This window comes from Megalops cyprinoides, chromosome 1 (assembly GCF_013368585.1).
Source record: "Megalops cyprinoides isolate fMegCyp1 chromosome 1, fMegCyp1.pri, whole genome shotgun sequence".
NCBI lineage: Eukaryota > Metazoa > Chordata > Actinopteri > Elopiformes > Megalopidae > Megalops > Megalops cyprinoides.
Genome location: NC_050583.1, coordinates 18635162 through 18658299, shown reverse-complemented (window position 1 = coordinate 18658299; position 23138 = coordinate 18635162). Strand labels below are relative to the sequence as shown.

The following is a 23138-nucleotide window of genomic DNA, read 5'->3' as shown; positions in this document are numbered from 1 at the left end:
AGCACAGATGGTGATCAAGACCGTTGTTCTAATGTAGATAAGTAACAAGGATTAGAGACACAAAAGTCCTGAACACCACCTTGGGTAAAAAAAGACCTCTTCAGTTATGCAGTGGTTTGCTGATGGAACATTGGAATGTAGCCAGTCAACTGCCATGGCAAGTAGAAAGCCCACATTTCTGAAATACTCTCACTCACCTCAGAGCTCATTATCATGGTTCCAGAGTCCTGCAGTTGAGCCGTGCTTCTGCAGCAACACAGAGAAATCTCACAATAATGAGCACAGCGCTGGGCCTTGGCACACTACAGCAGTGTAGGAATGTCTTGGCGCCGTGAGCTACAGGTTCAAAGTAATATACTCCACCAAGATCAGCACTTTCCCTTACAAGCCAGACACATCTTAAGAGTAACAGAATGCACAGAAAAACATAATTCACTTGAACCAAAGGGGGGAAAGAGGAAGACCATGCTGTCTGCAGGGCAATTGAACTTCGAGGACAGGAGAGAACAGCGTACGGGTGGTCATCCTCTGCTCTCATTCTTAGCTGAATCCCTGCAAAAAAGCAGCAACCCAAATCAATCATTACCATTTTCCTAAGGAGCTCTGAAGTTTACTGGGGAAGTGTAATGCAATACATTTGCTGTGCATCTGCTCAAGAATGTGGTAACGGTATTGCCTGAAAGCACTATGTTTGCAGTTTTTTTGTTAAAGGGGTGTGGTAGGGGTAGTAAGTGTAAGGAACCGGAGAGGTACAAAGTTTTCTCGAATCAGTGCCTGGGAACAAGGGATACTTTGGACTGACAGGTTTACCCTGGAGTACTGCCTAATTAAATGACACTAACAATAAATGCGTTTTTACTGTGCCTGACAAACACAGAGTTGAACTCAGACTGAGAACCCATGTGTGTTCCAATGAAGGCAATGAGAACAGGCTCACTACACCAAACCCTGCGAAACCAGAGCAATCCAGTAGCGATGATGAACTTGCTCGTTCAGGGCTCGACCTGTCGCACGTCACCTTCTTCTATGTCATAATCAATCCTCCATTCCCACAATGATCAAACACCCTGGTACTGCCCGGGGGCAGCCAAGCAGAGCCAGCAGAGTGGGCAAGGGACTTGGCTGGCGATGAAGGAGGCCTGACACAGATCTGGGCTGGAATGGAGTGGGAGGGAGCCACGGGTCCAGATAAAATTCCCCATTGAGAATAACTAGCATGCTGCACCTGTGGTTTCAGCAGGCGTGTCTGTCTGAAAGTCAAGCACACACCCCACACTGGCATTCACCTCAGCAACACCCACACGCACAGGAGAAGCAGCAGGAAGGGGAGATAACATCGACCTTCAGTCTTCAAATCACCGATGCCTCAACCAGGGTGTATCGAATACACCTGTCTCATACAAACAAGGTCTCCTCTATTTTAGAGCATCTGTTGTAAATGCAATATGTGACAATCTAGTTCATTGTCCATGTCCCACATACAAACCTTATCTCAGAGAGACAGACCGTTTTGGAAATGCAATGTCCAAACAGGAAGAAATGCAATGAAAATGAAAACTCCAAGACAGACTGCCACAATCCTGTGTTTTATTATGAGTCAAAACAAAAAAAATTCCTTTTTCCTTATAGTATTTCTAATTAATCCATAATGACAACAGAAGATACTCAGGCATTTGGGCCATGCATCCTCCAACAGGCGCTGCAACACACACTTCATTCAATACAACACAGGGGAACAAAAAAAAAAAAAAAAAACAGGAAAAAGCTGTATGGAGACAACTCCACCCAAATTTAAATGAGACAAGAAAAAACAAAGAAGTTTGGTTTGATAAATTGGATTATCTGCAGGACAGGGGCATCAGTGGTACCTGCCATGTTATAAGCAGCTAAAATGAGGTCCTTCCATGGAAAGATTATATTGCCAAGCCGTTTGCTTTAGTACTGGGAGGAAGGGTGGCAGGGTAATTCTATTTGCTATCATTACAGCTACTACTCTGATAGATCAACATGACAAGCCCACTAAGCTGACCTCTGTCTCGGACACTAAAAGCAGCTGAGGAAAGGACTGCAGGTCAGTGTTAAAAATGCTCAAGAACAGCATCGAGATCTTTTTCCCTTTAAAGGAAAAATGGGAGCAGAACAGTGTTGAAAGACAGCCGACACTGAGGAAGGAGGAGCAGAAAGCTGCCCCCCGAACCAGCAACCTCGGACAGAGGTCAAATGACATGGGCGGATTTTTCCAGGCCCTCCGATATATAACAGGATTGTGTGGATTTGGCTTATGATCAACAGTACAAAGGTCTTATCTAGAGTTTTTCAGTGGAAAAAAAAATTCTACCCACTTGATAAACTTCAAATGCCATCCATGCAGTGGTACAAAGGTGTCAGAGCATGCATTGTAATGCATCTGTAAGACTAGCTTGGAACATAATTCAGATGTGGCTCTAGAATGGTAAACAACTTTTGCAACTGGCATTGTTATATTCACTTCCCTAATTTAGGTAGAAGAGTAAGGGATTCAGGCAATGTAACACTGACATCAGTACATGGGAAAGACACCAGTGGATGCAACCAGCTTCACAGAGCCTACATACACTTGGTTTTTCTACTACCTTAGATGTGTTACCACCGGAGCTTTCTAGTATTCCAACCATGTTTCACAAAAGACATTTAAAAATGTCTTCCATATGAATACCTTTAAATGTGTTCCTGCAGTCCAGGCCACTATAGTGAGTCTCTTGCCTGTGATGATGGGTGAAACACTAACACAGGTACCCAAACAACAAAAGTATACTGATGTTAACACAGGGTACAAGGCGCTTTAGAGTTTAAAATTATATTAAGATAATCAAAGGTACTATCTAAAGTTTCCCTCAGCCGCTGCACGGGCTCATGAACACATGGCACAGGAGACTGCAGATCCTGGCATTCCAGGGCTCAGCCTGGGATGAGCCTGTGTTCCTGAGCCCGTGCACTGTGCTGAGCCTGGGTCCCGGGCTGGCGGAGCACAGGGCCGGACCCCCAAAGGCGGCCCGGGTTCTGCGCTTAGCTCCCGAAGCCGAAGATTCCCTTGATGTAGCCCGTCAGGCCGCCCTTGACCTTCTGCTCAACCTTGTCGTCCAGCGGAGGGAAGGCCACGTGATTGAGCGCCAGGTCGAAGAACAGGGGTTTGCAGGGGATCGGCTGGAAGTCCGGGGGGAACTGCACCAGGTTGGGCTGCTTGCCCAAAAGGGCGGGGTCCAGGTGGAAGGCCTCCAGTCGCTCACAGAGGGGCTGTGAGAAAGGAGGGAGAAGGAAAAAAATAAGAGCTCTGCAGCACAATGCAGCTAACAGAAAAACACTGACCTCTCTACCCTGTAGGGTTTGATTGTAATGAACCCTTAAGGAACAAGGAGAGGAAAGGCATTTACAGCAAATATATCTATTAGTGCAGTTATTGGTTATTTGGTCCAGAAAACACAGACACTACTTGACTACTTCTCTCTAACTCTGCGATGTCTGGAGACAGTGCAGCAGTTTCCCCTCGTTGCCCTGAGCTTGGTCAAAAGTGGAAGACCCTTTGAAGGCCTGAACCTGGCCATAGCAAGCTGGGAGGAGGTACTTCGGTTTACAGAGGCAGTAGGAATGAAAAACGTACAGTTTAGCTTGCTATAAGCCTTTCTCAAAACTCTGAACAAACTTTCTCCCTATAATAAATAATGTTCATAACAAAAACTTGTTCCTCATGAATTTTTTTTTCCCCAGACAAGTTGGAATTGGCAGGCAATACATCTGCTCTCTGCCATGGTGACTACCATATACAGTATTACATGTGGTAATTCCCAGTATTCTGAGTGTCTTCAAACTGCCATTCCTGTTTGGACAATAGAAATATCAGGGTATACCAGTCATTGTATTTTGAATTAACGGTTGACTATTTGAAGACTTTAAATGAAATCCAGAATCATCAGGTGCACAGGTCTTTAAGATTACACAGGCAGAAGGCAGTCAACACAACTGCATACCACCATCTAACTTTGACACTGTAGTATGTGTCACATGTTGCTAGGCTAGTGCAACCACGGGTCGCATTCCAAACCACTCCCTTGCCTAATCCTGTCCTTGGAATGAGGGGTGGAAATGACTCTTTCAGGTCTGTCTTCGTGGACTTAACTGCCGTGGTTCTGGATCTTCACCTTGCATCCAAAACATTTACCTTCCTCAGTTAGGTAAATATCAGTGTAAGTACTTGTGTTATACAACTCTGTGCTATGTTTCTACTGTATCTTAAACTAAGCGTTTGTTTATAAATGTCTTTAAACTGAATGTATATATATTTTTTATTTTATTTCTGGCCCCTTTGTCCCCTTGTTCCCATCAACCCATGACAGTTACCTACGATTTCACAGATGACCACTTGGCTAAGGGGAGTAGAGGGTGAGAAAGCAGGATGGAATGCAACCAAGGTATACACTCTTTAATGCAAACTAGCAGTGGGTGTGACATTTCATGAACATGACTGGATAATTGCTGATCTGACATGATGTTGGTTGTGGCTCTCACCTTGTTGTCTTTCACCTGCAACTGCTGAGGCGTTTCTGGAGTATCCCCCGTGTCTACAATGTAAAACACACACCTTCACCATCGTGCACACAACACAGTCAGAGCGCACTTCTGGCCTTCTGATACATTTCTGGCCAAAGATATCAAATCGCAACATTACAGAAGACACTTTCCTTGGAGCAGTTATATTCAAACTATAAGCCTTTTTTTAAAAATGGGTGAGTTGGAACATAACCTTACAATGAACCTCCACCCACCACTGGTACTGTTCATGTCTGTCAAACAAGAATGGCTTTGAATATGAAAGGAAGCCTGTGTACTCTTAGAACAGAGTACATTTGCAGAAAAGGCACAACAACCACATTAGTAGTCAGGCTCCGTTCAGCCTTTTCCAACTCAGTTCTGCATGGCTGCATGAAGTCGTACCTTCTTGCTCTTGTTTAGACATATCTGTACAAGTGAGTGAAATATACATAAAAGGCAAATGTCTTATTTAATAAAAGTGGAGTGAAATGCTTTAGAGATGTGTCTGGCTTGATAGTCCCCTGAATCCCAGCACATTCCAGGCTTTCTGTGTTTGCATGTTGCCCATTCTCAAAATGGCCAGTTGTTATTTGCACCCACCCAAAATGGCTGCCGCTTGCAGAGAGTACTTCTCAGCATTGACCTCGGAGATCAACTCCTGGACATCAGGAAGGTCCTACGGGACAGAGGGAGAGAAAAAGGGGCTCATACAGCTAGACACAACACAGGTCTTTACTCAATAAATCAAACAAGTTTCAAAAGCAGACCCACAGGCAAGACATTTCCATAACCTGGAAAATTGATGTAAGCTGAAAGGGCTACATTTCACCACTGCACTGTAAATACGTGTTCCCAACAGTTTGAAGCTACACCCATCGGAGTTGCCACAACCACAACACAAGATCTACAGAAGGCTACACTTGAGAGAGCACAATGTTGTTAGGGAGGTCCCCTCACAAAAACTCAAATGATCATCTCCAGCATATTGTAAGAAAGATTCCAGGTTGCCTTGCCAATGACAAACAGCATAAAACCAGTCAGGCCACTGTTTTAGTTGCTTAACTCCATGCTCAGAGCAGCGTTTTTCCTTCACACCCTGTGTATACATATATATTGTAAGCGCATTAAACCAGACTCTGTCATTACCTTTTAGGATGGTGATATACCATACGCTGTCACAAATATAGCACCCATCTTATTCTTAGATACAGGCTTTGAGGGAATCTGGCACCACACTGCCCTTTGCTGGCTGGGGCTCCTACCTTCAGACTGTTGTTAAGGCTCTTGGCCTTGGACTGGACCTCGCGGGCGTACTTCAGAACCCGCTCATACAGAACCAGCGCCTCACTCCATTTCTTCACCAGCACGTAGGATTGGGCGATGAAGAAGCACCTGACAGGAAGAGAGGGATGGGGTCTCATCACTCACTACGAAAATGCCTTTCAGACAGAGGGGTAATGTACTTGCATTTATGCAAACACATTAGCGTACCCATGGCGATTTTACAGTAAAGTATTTGCATCTGTGCCACTGCGGTGTTTGCAGGTCTGGTGCAGAGCTGGGGTTGAGCTGGGGTGTCAGAGCTGGGGTTTGTCTGAACAAGTTCACAACAGGTAACTGAACAAATTTCTGGGCCCCAATGCAGACGCCACAGAAGAGATGAGGGAGCATCAGCTGACATATGTCTCACCTGTATGCCTTGTAGACCAGGGTCTTCAGGGACACCTCCTTCTGGAAAGTGTGGTCCTCCTCCAGGCCCTGAAGGCCAGACAGCTCAGCCAGACTCTGCAGGAGGGCAGAAGGGGAGACGTTTCATTATTCCAGAGGACTGCGTCACATCTGCGTTTTCTGCCTCCAGCAACGCGCCAGCTGGGTTGCCCCGGGCGGCCTCAGGCGCGCGCCGGCGAGTGCGTACCTGCAGGATGATGTCGTAGAGGCGGATGAGGTCCTGGGGCCGCGGGCCCCTCTTGCTCTCGTCCTGCTGCGGCTCCTTCAGCTTAGCGTGCAGCGCGTGGGCCATGCTCTCGTTGCGCTTCACCACCGTCCACAGCTTGATGTAGGTCAGATAGCTGCCGCCGCAAGCACACAGACACACACACACACACACACACACACACACAAACAGGGGAATCACACATAGACCTGAGGCTGGACACACGCTAATAAAAAGTCACCAGCAGAGGCCCCGCTTACCTGTGCAGGTACTGCAGGTTGGAGACCTTCCCGCTGTCTGAATCCACAGCCCTCTCTCTCTGCTTCTGCAGGAGAAAAAGCAGGCCTCAGAGCTCGACTTCACAAAGGCAACCTATTACTACGCACTTTCAGAAAGGCTGAGTCCACGTGCAGCCAGAGGAAGGTCTGGAAACGCCCTTACCGCGTCAACCTTGATCTCCTCCCGCACGGCCTGGATGGTATCTCTGCACTCTGCCAGCAGGGTCTCATAAAGGCGCTCCTTTGTCTCCTCATCGGCTGCCTGCAGGGGGCGATATGTGGCATCTCGCATAACTTAAATACACTACAGCTACTACACAGGAAAGAGATCTTTCCTCTCCAGTGAATCAGAGCCATTTCAAGTTAAGAGGTCAAGTGCAATTATCCAGCAGCAAGAGCACTGAAACAATGTGATACGGCTCATTTAACCTCATCTTCAAGAGCTTCCAGGATCAAAAATAATTTATATGAAGCAGAAATGGGAGGCATCAGAACCTTTCTGCTGCAAAACTGCATACAGTACGTGGAGCTGACATAAATACACAGACACAAACCGAAATGCGCCATCCAAAAGACGAGTCCTATGCACAGCTCAAAGAACTAATAAGATCTTCTGATACACAGTGTCTGAAGTCTGTCTTTGTTTCTGTGCTACGCCCTCTTTTTTTGGAAAGCAGATAGTGCTTAATGTGCTGAAATTCAGGTAAAGTAGCATTTTTCCCCAAAAAGACAGAATGACCGCACCACTGAATTATTTAAGTTAGTACACAGCACTATTATCAGAGGTAGTTATAAGATTTCTGCACTGAGCTCCCACTGGGAGTGCTTGCCTCTCCTGTTCTTGTGCTGTTGTAAATAACTTATTCCATTCCATCGTGATGAGACATCTAACATCATGTCAAACATCCCTCTGTCTACAACACTGAGTCAAGAACTGACGATCAGTTTTTACGGTTGGTGCTACGTGTATGAATATGGTGCAAAAACAGAGAATGTCATTATGGCTCTGAATGTAAGCGATGTCACTGAGCAGGTCACTTCAGCATTCCTCCCCTGCCAGACAGGAGTTACTGCGGGCCTGATTCATTCATAAATGAATCGTTTGGTTGTCTGTCATACACCAAGAGTACTGTAGTGCACTTACTAGACTGGCTTTCATACAAAAAACACTACTGCAAATTTGAATTTACACATACTAATTTGGCAGGTGCTCCAATCTAGACTGACTTATAGCGTTAGGCAATGCACCGCACAGACATAAAATCATTAGTGCCATCTTCAAAATGTTGTGCTATTATGGGAAAGCTGGCCACTATGGCAGTAAGTGTTGTCACAGGGTATACAACTGTACACTGTGCTATTACCAGCCACCAGGTTCACGTCACCAAAACATGTTTACCACTGAGCATATGCCACTGCGAAACCTTTACCTTCTACACTTAAACCATAACTTGTTTCACAACTACTGAATTTTATTTAACCTTAATGTAGTCACAACAGATGGTTTTTGAGTATGGGGCAGAAAATAGGCAATGGTCCTGGGAACTGTGAGGAGCTCATTCCACTTGGGGACAAGAATAGAGAAGGGACCATGAATGAGATGACCCTTATAGGAAGGGACTACTAGGTCACCATATACTTGCAGCCATTTGTGATGCATAAGCATTTCTGTAAATGTGAAGGTTAGAATCATTTCAGCAATTTCAGTAAAACTGTCAAGAGAGCATCTTGCCACCGATAGCAAGTACAGCACAAAGGTTGAAAAACAAACAAAACAACTAAGAAAACACAGGGATAAATAATAATTAATAGGCTTGCTACAGTGTTACACTGAGATGCTCTATACAGTTCTGAGAATTTGTCATCTGGTGCCACCCAAACCGGTGGCACTCCCCGCCAACACCTAGCAGAAGCTGTCGACTGGGACAACCTGTTCTCCTTCGCCACCACCCAAGAGCAGCCTACAACGAAGGGAGGGGGAGAAGCAAAACCTGTCTCTTTAGGCCCCCACCCTGGGACTCCCTCCGTGTACTCATGTCTTCCTGAAAAGCCAATAACGACAGGCCTTTAAAAGCGTTATTGTTCCCCGTGATCTGATGTGTCTAGATGAAGAGAGTCAGCGATCTAAAGCAGAGAATTCTTGCAAGCATGTAAGTACAAAGGTAGTCAGAACACATGATGGAACAGATCCCTGGACCTAATGCTATATTCACCTTTACAGTTGTAGCTTTTTCCACCACAACTCAAACAATGTGCTAAGAACTCTCTTCCAAACTGCAACAACATTCCAGGAGCCTCTAGAAATCATTCCAGGAGCCTCTAGAAATCATTCCATGTACTCATGCTGTGATAACCTCAGTTTGCTCATGGTGTTACTCAAGTACTTCAGTATCTTATAGGGGCAGTGATAGTGAATACTGCGTTTGCTGTAATCCGGAGGAATTTTACTACAAAGCTGAAGACCACGGTCCCGAGCTACGCAGAGGTTTAGTGGTGTTGTTGGTTGGTGCAAAATAAAGGACCAACCCATTTCAAGCACGTTACTACAAGTGTGTTGCAAGACCACCAGTTAGTGGAGTTATTCAACGACAGAGGCTGTGACGATATGAGAGTGTGAGTTGTGTTAGCGTGCATGTCAGGGCTGTGACTGATCCGAGGGCGTGGCGGGGGTGCCAGGGCGAGGCTCACTCTCACAGGAACCTGTACAACACCAGAGGAGTCTACAGGGAGACAGCACCCCCTGCTGATGGGAGCAGGACATATGACTACAGCATCAAAAAAATAAATAATTTGCAGATATTTTCTGCTTCAAGAGCCAGTGAGGGCTTAGCTCAGGTCTTAGCCAACCCAAACACTCACTGGTCAGACACATTCAATGAACTGCCTTGCCTTTAGTTCCCCTAGAAATCGTATCTAAAGAGGGCTAAAGAGTTGCGTCATGCTGAGTGGTGTCTGAATTCAAAATCCATAAAGTCAGTATATTGGGATGGAAAGGCAGGTAAGGTAAACTGGCAACTGCCTGATGCCCTGCAGTTATGAGAACAAGGACAGACCACACCTCAACAATGGAGTTGCAGGGATCCATAGTTGCAGTACTATGACTCATCACACATCAGTTAATGTGTACACACTCAACCTCTTTCTCTAATGAAGGAAAGCAGACACTCTGGCATTCAGTAATTAGATCTGGTGAATAAATAATGTATGTACCGTGTCCTCGCACAGTGAGAGTTACAGGGACCCATTCCGTGATGGCAAGGAGAGGTGACACTATATCAGAGCGGCAGGGGAACGGACCTGTGCGATGGCTGCCTCGTTGTCCGCCAGACCCAGCAGGAAGATGCGGGCCTTGTCGATTTTGACAGGCACGGTGCGCCCGCGCCACTCCACCTCGCTCATGGTGGCGGCCTGCTTCGCCCTCGTCTGGGTGATCAGAGTCTGCGAGCGACAAAAACCAGCAGTGAGCATGCGGGCCCTGAGGGGAAGGAGCGGTAAGAGGTTTCTTTCAAAGTAAAGTGGAGGAGCCGAACAAGCACTGACGCACTGATCAAATGCGGTGCAGGAAAGCAATATCAATTCATCGTACTGTCAATTCGCTATGGAGAAAACAAAGCATTGTTTTTCATATCTCAAAGCGTGACAGAAACATGAAATTAGATTTTCTCTTTTGAAACCATGGATGTTAAAATTGTAGGGTTTATGTATCACTTGCCTTCTAGAGCCTTCTAGAAGACTCCTCATGCTGTGAAATTGAAATTGAGAACTAATGTATTCTGAAACAACACTAACTGTCTTACCACTGTGCCTGAGCGGCTTCTCTCAACAAACTGCTTTGTGTGACACCCAGGGCAACCTACAAATAACTTGCAACTCTTCACACTGGAATATTAATCCCTTTCCATGTAAAATATTTTGTGGTCTCACTTTTTCAGTGAAACCAAGAGCACAAAACTAAAGCACTTAATGCCCACTTTGGCTCAGCAGCTGCCGCGTCATTAACCACTGAACTTCCAGCTGGACGTGGCAAAGTTATTGCTATTGTCACTCTAGACACAATAACTTGTAATGAATTCATTGGGCCGCTCAGTCATCAAGGTACCAGTTATGTGCGCCCAGCTGTGTAAATGGATAAAAACTGTAAGTCGTTCTGTGTAAGAGCACCTGCTGTATGACAATGTAATGTAATGTGTGTGGAAAACAACTTGTGCTTAACATGCAGGCATTCTGCCCTGAGGCCCCACTGACCTCCAGGCCCTCAACCAACATGCTGCCTCCCCCTCCCGCGCTCAGCCTCATCTGCATCAGGTCGTTTATGGCATTCTGGTCACCTAGAATCAGAGCAGGGGATACAGGGGTGAATCACTCAGTGAGACAAGAGAGCATACCACCGTGTCAGCGCCACCGGGAAACTGGTGAGGAGAGGCAGCTCTCACCAATGTTGTAGGCGCAGTAACGGATGTTGGGGGAGATTTCCTCCACACGCCTGTGGTACAGCACCGCCTGCTCTTCTGTGAAGGCGCTCGCCAGCTTCTCACAGATTGTTCTGGAAGAAAAAGAGAGAGAAAAAAAGATTGGTAAATTATTAATTGTGACAATTTAACTTTAGAGTTGGATGCAGTAGAAGACCATTGAGAAGTGCAGAACCTACTAGTCATCTAGTATCAATCCTGGCATCCACAATTCATAGGGATATTGTTACATTTTTGTACAGCAAGGCATACTTCATGTCAAACATACAAAACTCATTTATGACATGCCTTTCAGCAGTTGTGAAAGGCATGGCAACTATGATCCATTAATTCTATTCTGAGCCTGCCTGCTTTCTTTCATTTGCTCTGTGAAGTTTGAGGTTTCCCAGTCTGAATCTAACCAATGACAGCTGCAGAGAATTTAGCCAGACTTTGTACAGGAACTCCGGTGGCAACAGACATACTTGCACTTGTTGAAGGCTTCCATTGCCGTTTTCCACTGCTGAAGCTCAAACTGCACCATTCCAGTCAAGTAGGCAGTGTAGGCCTGTGGACAAAACACCAGTCAGCTCAATCAAATCCCAGGTGAGTATGAGATGGGAGACTAACAAGTCTGAGTGCCCCTCCAGGGCCACAGCAGCTCTGACCTGGGCCTCCAGCTTAGTCTTGGCATCCACCCTGGGGCTCTCACACAGACGCTCCAGGTGTTCTCCATGCTTGGCAGCCTTGCGCAGACGGGACAGCAGGTGGAAGCGTTTGCGTGGCTCTGTGTTTGCCTCCTGCTTCAGCTGCATGGCATAACTCCACGCCCGCTCAGCCTCCATCAGGACGAGCAACAGATACCTGGGACAGGAGCGGGGATGCAGAAAAAGAGATTCAGTTGGTTCATTTGTTTTCATGTTTGTGAGAGAGCACAGCATGAGGGAAAACAACACCAAAACTGAATTCTTGGTGACTCAAAAAAAAAATGTTGCATAATCACTGCAGGAAGTAAAGAAAGAGGACAGTAAACAAAAACTGCATTCCCAAAAGGTGAGAAGTTTTTCCTCCTTGTGAACCTTCACCTTTACCCAAAACCTGTTTGTTCAGCTGTCAGTTTGTTAAATGTTTAAGAAATGTTGTTCTTCCATTTTCAACCCTATCACTAACTGACTTCACTAATAAATGTCATTCCATAGAGGTTAATTATTTTAATTGTTCATTTTAATTGTTCATTGCAATTGTCTTTGCATTTGAGGCAGCCCATTGGTTAATGAGCCACACCTGCTTAATTAAGGGCATATTACATACAGGTGTGTAGCTGGAGTCTCATTTTTTCTGCTGACTGCGTACTCAGGCCAATCTCCTCTGTTTGTTGGTTTTTAAAATAAACTTGGTTTTTAAACACTGGCTCTTTCTGCTCATTTCTGTGAGACATGTCAGTCTGTCTCACCACATTTGGCATCAGAGTGGGATTCATACTCCCTGGATGAAAGAGTCACCCATTATTTTGAAATGAGCAAGAAAAGAGAACAGGAGAACAACCCAAAGAAAACCAGAGATGTGAATGTCAGGCCTATGTGTGCAGTACAGAGGAGGACCTACAGCTGAACTGTTCCAGGCATCTGCTGACCTGTGCTGCCCAGGAAAGGGAGCTCAGGGAGCCCTCGGGAACCGGTGAGGTCAGGAGGGTGAGCTTCATACAGGTGCAGCAGAAGGATAAACATTTTGTAGGGTCAGAGAAGATATTCTCGGTGACCAATGAGAGGCCACTCTATAACCCCAGGTGGTGGAATGGCTCGGGAGCCTCAGGAAGCTGGAGGGAGCCATGGGGAGGGGAACTGTTGCCCAAGATGCATGGGGGGACTGGCTGTCTGCAAGCCTAGAGGGAAGAATTCCTGGCACCCGGTGGTTCTGTGCATTGGGGGACTCGATGGTTTTACCACTGCCTGATTTTTGTGGACAGTTATGGGACATTTTGATAGAACCACAGCTGGTAAAATTGGGGAGGGGGAGATGGAAATGTTAAGGAAAACATTCGCCTTTCCCCCAAAACCTGTTTCTGTTCCACTGTCACTTTGAGTGTTTAACAAGCAATTCTCCATTTTCAGCCTTGACAATAACTGGGTTCTCTGACTGTCATTCCATATAGGTTAGTTTAATTCTTCATTGTAATCATCCATCTGTGAGCCAGCCCACTGGTTATCAAGCCACACTTGCCTAATTAGGGGCATATTAAATACAGGTGTGTAGCTGGACAGCAGGAGGCTCTTTCAGCTGTGCTCAGGCTGGTTTTGTTTTGGTTTTTTTTGGGAACACTTCCTCTAATTTTTGTGCGAAATGGTGACCAGCTTCTACACACATTCATTTCTTGCCTATCTATGTTTGAGCAGGAGGAGCCATTTTAAGCATTTTGGTGCAGCAAAGGTATGATCAACTTTACTCATTGTAAAGAGTCTGCTGCCTCCAGTGACGTTATGGAGTACCTGTTGTCAGACAGCATCTCCACGGTTACTTTTTTCCCAGTGAACTTGTGGCGGTTTCCCATTTTGAAACCCAGGGTCTTGCGAAGGCGGCGCAATCGACGTGAACAGTAGCCCCTTGGAAATGCAGACAAGAAACCAGGTTAATTGGTAACACAATCCCATCAACACTCACTGACAGCAACACACTCCATTACTATTACCCAAGTCTTTCTCACCTGTATCGCTGGTAGTCCCCATGTCTCAAACCGTGCTGCTGCTGGGAATCCTTAATTATCTGGAGAACTGCAGGTCAGTGTTAAGGAGACGCCTTCACCACCTCTCAGAACTCTGATACAGGGATGAGTCTAAAAATTTAAATACTTATTGTAGTCTACATCGCAAACTATGATTATGACGCCTGCCACGCCGTCATAGCTTGTTACAACTGTAATCTGTAGTTATATTAGCACTTGTACAATTTGTAATGGACCACGCTACAGTTCGATCTGTGTAGTTATATGAACATGGATTATACACATTAATGCGTAGCCAACCGTTTGGATAACTCGACACTAACGAAGGAAACATGTTAGTTTTAAGATGCGGCTCAGGGTAGCTACCTCAAATCACTCCAAAAATCCAAGCGTTATGAAATGCACACAAATCTGCATAATATCCCTAACTTAAATAAAACACGTCCTTTTTTCAACTGACCCAATGTACTGGAAAACGAGTGAAAACGAGCAACTGTTAGCTTCTTAATGACACGTAGACTAACTAGCTAACAACCCACTGTGGGCAGCTAGCTAATACAGCCTACCAAGCTAACACATGAATAGTTGCAAGTACACAGCAAGCAACTCACGAATGAAACCACAAATGCTCAAGACACAAGTACACATTAAGGATACTTTCCAAACTAAGCCCCTGGTCGGCGGAATTCTCCTTATTTTCATCCATTCCAACTAATTTAGCCTCGACGTGTTTCTCTACGGCCATCTTTTCTGCATGGAAACGTGCAGTCTACGCAAAGTACACCGGAAGTTACTACTTTCAAGGAGGGGCATAGAGCAGACGTATCGCGGAGGTCACATGATGATTGAATCTATGACGATGGGAAAACCACGGGAATTTATTAAAGGCCGTGATAAAAACGAAGTTAACCTCTTGTAAACAGTTTCCGCGTCATCAAAGCCTGATTCTCAGTGCAACGTGCGTGAAAAATTGAATAATGAGAGCTGACCTCCTGAAACAACGTGGTCATTACTATTCAACAGGAAGTGATGTAGAGTGTCAGTGACCACAACGCCTAAGCGAATTTCTGGTGCTAATTCCATGTAGTATTAAAGCAACTGCGTGCAATTTAAGTGTCTTTTAAATGTACTTTTATGGTCATGGAACTCATCCCGATTAAACTTCTCACCCATCACGATAGTATGTTAAAAAAAATCAAGGGGCAGATGGCATTTGGTTACGGTTACGCCCAGAGGGGCTTAAAACGTAGTTTTCACTGATTTGCTGGAATGCGGCTGCAAAAGCACCGGATATTCAAATATGGTGTTCACAGTCTCTGGGTGGTGCCCTAATGTAACGAAGAAAAAACTGTTGTAACATCATGAAGTGTGTCGATCTGCTTAATTTGCCTTTTGTCAGTTTTCCTTCCAAATCTGCTTTGGACATTCTTTACAAATTCGTTTGCAATCTGCGTCAAACACCACAGACACTGTATGTATAGCTAGCCTACCTGACATATTGAAGTGTGCTATTAATCATTATGGTGTAAGGCGGGGATTTGTCAATAATACATTAAAGCCTTTTGCCCAAAACAGAACCCACGATACTTAGCTTATAGGCTGTTTGACAACATTCTGATTATGGGAAATAGTACTGCCGTGTCATTTCTTTATAAATTCATTATTCCTCACATTAACAGACATATTTATTACCTTTGGCAAATATATTTCAATGTGCTTATAGTCCTTTCTGCTGTGCATAACCTCCAAATGTTGCACGTAGGATCACAATGCTATATGCCTTTCACATACGATTTAACTTGTTGAATCGCATGCCTTGGTGGCCATACCATGGATAGTGATTATATGTGGCCATGTTCAAAAGCCATTTCTCTTGAGCTGTCACTTGCATAACCCAAAGATTTTATGGGTCCCTTCACATATGATAAGCTTTTCATATATGAATACAACATTGATTTTATATGGGAATTACAATTCATAAGATGACCACATGCCACAGCCACAAAATGTAATTATACACAAATGTGTGGAATTTCTACTATAGTTGCAGTTGCACAGCCTGAATACTACACTCATAGACATATTAACTTTAAATATTGCACACCAGGTAACAATGTGCCACTTGTGCCAAATTTATAGTGCAGCGTTTCCCAAACCTCTCCTGGAGGACCCCTTGTCCTGCATGTTTTAGATCTCTCCCTAGTCCAACACGGCTGATTCAAATGATCAACTCATTATGAACTCCTGGAGCTGCTTAATAACAAACTGATCATTTAAATCAGCTGTGTTGGAGCAGGGAGAGATCTAAAACATGCAGGACAAGGGGTCTTCCAGGAGAGGTTTGGGAAACACTGTTACAGTGTATAAAGCATGTTTTGCTGGCTTACAGATATATTATTTATTTCTTAGATTGCCAGGCATCTGAGTTTGGAACAATACAGCACATCTTTGAGCTTTTTGTATGCCAGAGAAGAATGTGGAGCAATGCTATGACGACCAAAGTTTTTGAATTTTGTTTTCGAATCCAAATTGTTTCTGCTGTCAGGATTCTGACGACTCAATAAATCACAATGATTGCTGATCAATATGAGTGTTACATCGCAATCTCCATCTACTACAGTTCAGAATGACCAATATACTCAGACTGTGGAAAGTGAGATGTGCTTTCACCTGGAACAATTTGCAGATCTGGCATTTTTCAAAGCTCTAATTCAGGTAAACATTAATGAGAGCTTTATCAGAATGATGTGTCTCCACCAATCATTTTCATCCTACTGTATTTAGGAAAGCCTTTCAGGTTTCAACACTGGCAGCTAAACTGTCTTCATATAAAAGTATGACATGCAGTATTGCCTTTACAAAATGGAAAATACTGAAAAATGTAATGTCCTGGGTATTACACCATTAATAGGTCACATATACGACAAGATATCAATTCTCATGTAAGAAAAAGTTTATTCATAAATAAAAGGAAACATCCTACACTTCCACTATACTTTATCCAAAAAAGCAAAAGTAGTTTGCAAGGGCCAAGTTTTGTGTTCATTGTTTTTATTGCATTCTGTTGCAGGTCCTTCAGATCTGTGTCCTGAGGCTCAGATGTTTTCAGCTGCGTTGACGTACTTGGTGAAAAAGGCCTTGATCTCGGCGATGTGCATGGTCTCCTTGATGGTGGTGTCACGGCTCCTCACCTGGACCAGACCATTCTCCAGAGTGCTGTCAGTGATCACCACGGTGAACAGCACACCCATCTCATCATACCTTTAGACACAGCCACACAGAACATACTGCTGAGAAAAACACCCATCACAGGGTCACGCCGAATACAGCTAAAAGCATGTTCAAACTTTATCTCAACATTTGGATGTAATGTCTGTAACAATAAGACTGGAGTTCTTCAGCTTCCACCAGTGGTGCCAAGCAATGCTAATTTTTTTTTTTTTTTTTTTTGCAGTCAATTATGTAACATGTACAGTGCCTTCCATGTTTATTCACAAAGTTGTTAACCTTTAGCAATGACATGGTTAAAACAGAAATTGAAAATGTAATTTTTGCTCAGATGAACTGATTACTACGGCTTTGTATGTTTTTCAAAGAATGATTTCTTTTCCAAAAAACACAATGATCAAATTTTATTTAAACCTTCACATCTCTACAAATAAAACTTGGCACTTGCTTTAAAATTCAGTTGTCTCGTCATGGACACTTCTGCAACCTAACAGATGTATGTTACACCCATGTTAACAATGGATATGAAAGTAGGTTATGCACCAAATTTCAGGGTCTTTGACCTGCACAAGACACATGATGCACATAAAAAATAATTCAAATAATAATAATAATAAAGCCTTCACTTTATATTTTAAGGTTGCTCTGTAGTAACTATGATTGATCCTAAGATTGCTTAAACTTCAAAATATTCAAAGGTCCTGTGAAACACAGTCCCTCTCTATCTTAGCAGTATGTTTCCATGGTCTAGACATGTGAGGGGTAAATTAATATGAGTAGTTACTTGGTGTTCAGCTGCTCCATGGATGATTGCATGGTCTCCAGGTAACCAGGCCAGGTTGATATCCCTCTTTCCAGTAATTCATGAAGTAAGGCCTCACAAACCTGGAGAACCAAGGGAAAGCAGTGGTATCCACCACGACATTTTGCCTGTTATTCATAATAATAAACCTCCAGTAAACCTCCTAATTACTCTGACATCAACTGTACTTGTTAACATGCATTTCATAAAATGTAGTATGTTGTAAAAAGAGTATGGACTATAAAGACATCTACGCAGATGAAATGTCTGTGCAATGTCAAAAAAAACGTAACAATACAGGCTAATGCAATAGTTTGTTTGAGTATTGAACAGCGTATGCATGGAGGGTAGCACAACAGTTTTACCTGTCGTAGTTCCACAGTGGGTCCGCGCCCCATGTCCAAGGCTACTTTAACTGGGGCCAAACTGGGATGCAGCTTTAAAACCTACACAAATGCAGAGGTTTTCATATAATCAAACACACATGGCTACAAATTTACACTGGTGATAAACTTTGACGATTGATGATTTATCAGTGTAGAAATGAGAGTTTCCCTGAGTATGAAAATAAATGCAGGCTAAAGTCTTTGCTTCAATGTTCCAAAAGGGAGCTTTCTCCCTGAATACAGAAAGGGAGAGAGACAGAAAGGGACAGAGAGAAAGCCCCCAACGATCAGAAGACGCTGCTTTTTAAGCACACCCTGCCTCATCCCCTGATATTCGTGGTAAACAGCTAGGCTAGCGTCCTGTGGAGAGTGAACAGTGTCTCGCCATTGCCTCCAGAAGGATTCATTTGCATTTTAAAAGGTGCGCTCAAGCAACACCTTTCCTCAACTTCCAGGGTGAGGCTGGCCAGACAAGGCCAGCTGCAAGATCTTTTCAAACAAAAGGTCTTTTCATACAACATTTCAGCAAACAGGAGACAAGCAGGTCACCAATCGTTTTTGTTAAAAAATTACCGTATATACGTATGATGTAAAGTTACTGACAAACCTCTACAGTGAGAATAAAGTTGACCATATTTCTACTGCACCAGAATGCTTAAAATTTAGACTGCCAAGAAATGAATTTGAGGAGGAAAAAGCTGTCACCTTTCGTGAATGCAATTTCCGTTTGCTGTCTGTCTTCTTCATCTCCTGCAGTGAATTATGCAGATATGCCAAGACTCCACGGTCGATGTTTGCACACACAGAAATGACGTGAGGCACCACGGACTTCCTCCCATCTTTACACTGTGGGACAAGCAAATCCATAGATGTCCATGGAGACACCAAGTAAACTGTAACACAGGTCCTTGAGTCAATGAGAACTGTGCGAAGACCTGGGCTTTTTATTCAGCGGGCTAACTATGTCCCTAGTGAAGACATGTATGCTATGACTATGTAGTACAGGAATACATACCCATCTTATGCAATACCAGTGCACTCTGTTTATGAGAAATACTGATATAAGTATCAATCACACATAGTAATCAAAAAACACTGGGACAGAATCATTCCTATATTAACACTGTTTAACACATCAGGTTGTAAGAATTAAGCAATCCACTTCAAAGAATACATTTGTGCTTAATTACAGAATGTATTATTGTACTCAATGAAACACAAAGGTGTCTAATGAACAAAAATGTCAGAATTTCAAGAGAGCATACCCCACTATATTTGCACATGTGTGAATAAGTGGGAGGTTGACTGACCTGCAACTTACTGCTGCGCTTGTGTAACTGCAGCAGTTCCTCGTCCCCCAGGCTGCACAGTGTCTCCAGTGGCTCTGCACCCCAGGGGAACTGGTACAGTATTCTGACCCCCCGAGATACCTTCTCCCCCTCCTTCCCATCCTCTATGTCACTGCTGCTGAAGCTGGAAGGGCCCATGGCGAACTGCAGACACACAGATCAACCAGGCTCTATAACCAAACATGGCTTACCTGCTATCGGCTATTCAGTTGGCTTTTAAATCAGGACAGAGAATGAAGTTGCACATAATCCACGATAAAACAGTATCTAATTTTGTACGCATCTAATCCTTTGTTGTCAGAGATTTCAGTAATGATAACCATGAACCCATCTCATAATGAAGTAATCGCAGAAACTTTATAAATATCCTCAAAAGGAAATCATTCACAAATGAAAATGCAATTCAACGGGTACATATTAACCCAAAATCCACTAAGCAAACCCACTTTGCGCCACCACTGCAACCGCTGACGTGCCCAGTAGTCCAGCCACTGCGAGGAGGTGCGGGGCGAACAGAACCATACCAGGGAGGCCTGAGTAACCTCAGCTGGGCTGGCAGGGAGAGGAGCTCAGATCAGGCTTCAACCTACAGTACAACATTGTAGCTGATACACACCTCATAGAGCCTCTACAACTGTTCCTACTGATAAGTAGCCTTAAATAAGACACAATGTCACACTAAAAGGTAAAAATAAACAGACAGTCCAGTCAAAATAAAGGCACGTCAATGTGTCAAGACCAGGGGATGTGTTTCCCTGTACTCTTTAAATAACTAATGACCTTGCAGTCAAAGATTTTAAACTAGCTCGGATGAAGCAATACAAGCATAAGTGCTTTTCATTGTAAGGTGAAATGTGAACATCCTGGACAGCACCCGTCCAAGACCAGTACTATCCACCCAGATCAAAATATGTAGATGGATAATGGGGCCGGAGCACAGTATTTGAATGCAGAATAATTACAATGTAATAATTACTTGCTTCTACCAAGACCTGTAATGGCTGCAACTGCTATATTAAGAGTGCCATAAGAAACCCCGCCGGACATCACAAAATAACTATGACAAAGAGGATGGCACATATGCAGCATTCAGAGGAGTCGAACCAAACATGAACACAATGTGTAGATGAAGCGCAGAGCCTCACCAACCAGGCCCATTGATATGTCCCTCCAATGGCTGGTAGCACACCCCAGTCTCTGCCAGGCCAAATGGAAGCCTCCTATTCACCAGCTCCAAAGAGGGCAAATACTGCTCCAAAGCACCTAGGAGGCATGGACCAACGAACAATTAACATACCTCTCAAAGTAAACAGCGAAATATTTTACACTCTAGACACTGACTACTGACTACTTACCTTGCAGAAGATTACTCCGTATTGGTGCACTGTTCTGCAGTAGTTTCTGTAAATCTTCTTTAACCTGGTCCAACTTTAGAGCCCTCTGGCTGAGAATGTGGTCCACAGCATTACAGTCAACTAACTTAAGTGTCCTTTGATCAGTCACAGGTCTGTTTCTGGTCAAGTGCAGAGTGTTGATTCCAAACACCTGTGCTTTGGACATCACCACTGACGTCCACCACTGGTCCAGCATATTCTTCCTCAGTTCCATTCCCAAGGGTCCATAGGCACAACTAATACCACGTAGAAATGATTCTCCTTGGTCAGGGATTATGTAATAGCGGCCTGAGCAGAACTGCATGAACGCGCTTGTGTGATCACTGTCTTTAACGGCAGTCCCCAAGCTTCGGCAGTCTCTCCATAGCTGGAAGGGATTAGCGAACCCACAAAGCAACGATCGCACATTCTGTTTCTTCAAGAAGAACATTCGCCTTCTGACACAGTAGGTTAGCATTCTGACCTGGAGATTTGTATGTGTACCCATTTTCAATGAAAGAAATAACATCGGCAAACATAAAGCTAATAATGTTTACTTTGGCTACGATAGAAGAAACATGTCTAATAGTACTCATACACACTTCTCACAACTCGTTTCAGAAGGTAACGGGGAGGTCTGCACGTTCCCAGGCTGTAAAATAATTGTCCGGCTAACTATGAGAGGATGAAGACACAAGTACTGGCTAGCCAAGAACACTTTTAAGTAACTACCACATGGCTATGCACATCAAACGCTGACCGCTAGGTAAGGCAGCGTCCCGGTTCATGTTTGCATAGTTAAAGATGCATTGCGAGTTTAAGATTTTGTTAGCTGTCTGGGCTGCCTTGGCTTCCTAAGTTCCTACACGCGAAATCAACGTGACACCATGCTGGCTTAAACTGGAACCAAATAAACGCTGTAATGCAGTCAATTTCAAAGAATTATTTTTAGCTAGCTACCCAAAATTCAGTTCTCTTCATTCAAGTAAATATTAATTTTAAAATACTCAACGGGACATTAATGCTATATTAATAACTTTTCCTGGTAGTACCTAGAAAATGTTCATCGAGACGGTCGGATTGTGAAACGCGGCGGACCACGATGACGTAGTTCCTGCTTCAAGGCATGTGACGTTAGCTGCTAGTGGCATGTGCATGCTGAAGATTTTCCTTTGGGTACATTCAAGTACAGTTGAGCGCATTTGAATCAGAGGGTGCTTCGCAGATGCACTTTTATCTTCGCCCGTCAATCTAGTTACTGGTATCCACGATCCACCCGCCCAGATAGTGGATCTGAGCAGTACCCGCACTTAACTGTAATGGCCGCGCGTACAGATGGGTTCTCCGAAGAATCCCCGCCTTGGATATGTGTCCGTTCCGACTTTTTTGAGTTTGTTGTCAGTGAAAATGAATCAGTACGCACCAAACGTTCATGCAGATTAATTACAGTGGATGATCCCTGCCGAGTTGGATAAATCCAACTTTACGGCTAATAACATGTATGTACTTTCATGTAGTGCTGGATTGGTCACGTTTCGCTCAAAACCCATGAGCCTAACATTTTTATCTGGAAGCTGAACACTTTGGTATTTATTTGAAAACGATGAAGTCATTTAGCACACACTTATCCAGGGAAACTTACATAGGCTACAATTCTTTTTGTATGTTCATTTATACAGCTGGATGTTTACTGAGGCAACTGTAGGTTAGGTGTGTTGCCCAAGGTACAGCAGCAGTGCACCACCAGGGAGTTTAACCAGCAACCTTTCAGGTATGATCCCTGCTCCTTACCACTGTGCTACACTGCAACCCCCCAGCAGTTACCAAACCCGTATTTCAGCTTAATGTATTTTATAAATAGCTGTTTTTGAATCAGACTTGGATGTGCAGTTGCCCCTAGCACCACCTTAACTGAAAATCCAGTCACTGTCAAAGCAACACTTCAAGGTGCCAGTACTAGATTAAAAATAAACTCGCATATATGAAACAAATCCCCTGTGTAATCAGTCATAATGCGTAACTATTCAATCTCAAAAGTGTCATGAACTGGATCATG

General features: G+C 44.0%; 2 protein-coding genes across 2 annotated transcripts; both read right to left on the bottom strand.

The window, feature by feature from the left end:
- Nucleotides 1-1750: 1750 nt before the first annotated feature.
- srp68 (signal recognition particle 68) lies at nucleotides 1751-14709 on the bottom strand. The gene is made up of 16 exons (XM_036530202.1): nucleotides 14602-14709; nucleotides 13927-13993; nucleotides 13712-13825; nucleotides 11894-12089; nucleotides 11711-11793; nucleotides 11211-11320; nucleotides 11023-11105; nucleotides 10075-10215; nucleotides 6941-7039; nucleotides 6760-6824; nucleotides 6482-6635; nucleotides 6257-6351; nucleotides 5829-5958; nucleotides 5167-5242; nucleotides 4543-4595; nucleotides 1751-3273 (listed from the first exon to the last, which is right to left on the bottom strand). Exons 1-16 carry the CDS (start codon nucleotides 14687-14689, stop codon nucleotides 3046-3048), a joined length of 1782 nt encoding a protein of 593 aa, XP_036386095.1. The 5' UTR covers nucleotides 14690-14709; the 3' UTR covers nucleotides 1751-3045.
- Nucleotides 14710-16979: 2270 nt separating this feature from the next.
- polg2 (polymerase (DNA directed), gamma 2, accessory subunit) lies at nucleotides 16980-21577 on the bottom strand. The gene is made up of 8 exons (XM_036544331.1): nucleotides 21065-21577; nucleotides 20855-20972; nucleotides 20156-20261; nucleotides 19671-19853; nucleotides 19066-19206; nucleotides 18340-18420; nucleotides 17957-18057; nucleotides 16980-17205 (listed from the first exon to the last, which is right to left on the bottom strand). Exons 1-8 carry the CDS (start codon nucleotides 21558-21560, stop codon nucleotides 17040-17042), a joined length of 1392 nt encoding a protein of 463 aa, XP_036400224.1. The 5' UTR covers nucleotides 21561-21577; the 3' UTR covers nucleotides 16980-17039.
- Between the last annotated feature and the right edge of the window lie 1561 nt (nucleotides 21578-23138).

What these genes read in the sequence shown, in the direction of transcription:
- srp68 (XM_036530202.1), bottom strand. Translation starts at nt 14,689, where the DNA reads ATGGCCGTAGAGAAACACGTCGAGGCTAAATTAGTTGGAATGGATGAA. An exon ending in GAGATGCTGTCTGACAACAG is followed by an intron (nt 12,090 to 13,711) that starts GTACTCCATAAC and finishes CTCCTGTCCCAG; the next exon opens with GTATCTGTTGCTCGTCCTGA. An exon ending in ACGAGGCAGCCATCGCACAG is followed by an intron (nt 7,040 to 10,074) that starts GTCCGTTCCCCT and finishes CGCCCCCTGCAG; the next exon opens with GCAGCCGATGAGGAGACAAA.
- polg2 (XM_036544331.1), bottom strand. Translation starts at nt 21,560, where the DNA reads ATGCTAACCTACTGTGTCAGAAGGCGAATGTTCTTCTTGAAGAAACAG. An exon ending in ACGGAGTAATCTTCTGCAAG is followed by an intron (nt 20,973 to 21,064) that starts GTAAGTAGTCAG and finishes CATGCCTCCTAG; the next exon opens with GTGCTTTGGAGCAGTATTTG. An exon ending in CCACTGTGGAACTACGACAG is followed by an intron (nt 18,058 to 18,339) that starts GTAAAACTGTTG and finishes TTGGTTCTCCAG; the next exon opens with GTTTGTGAGGCCTTACTTCA.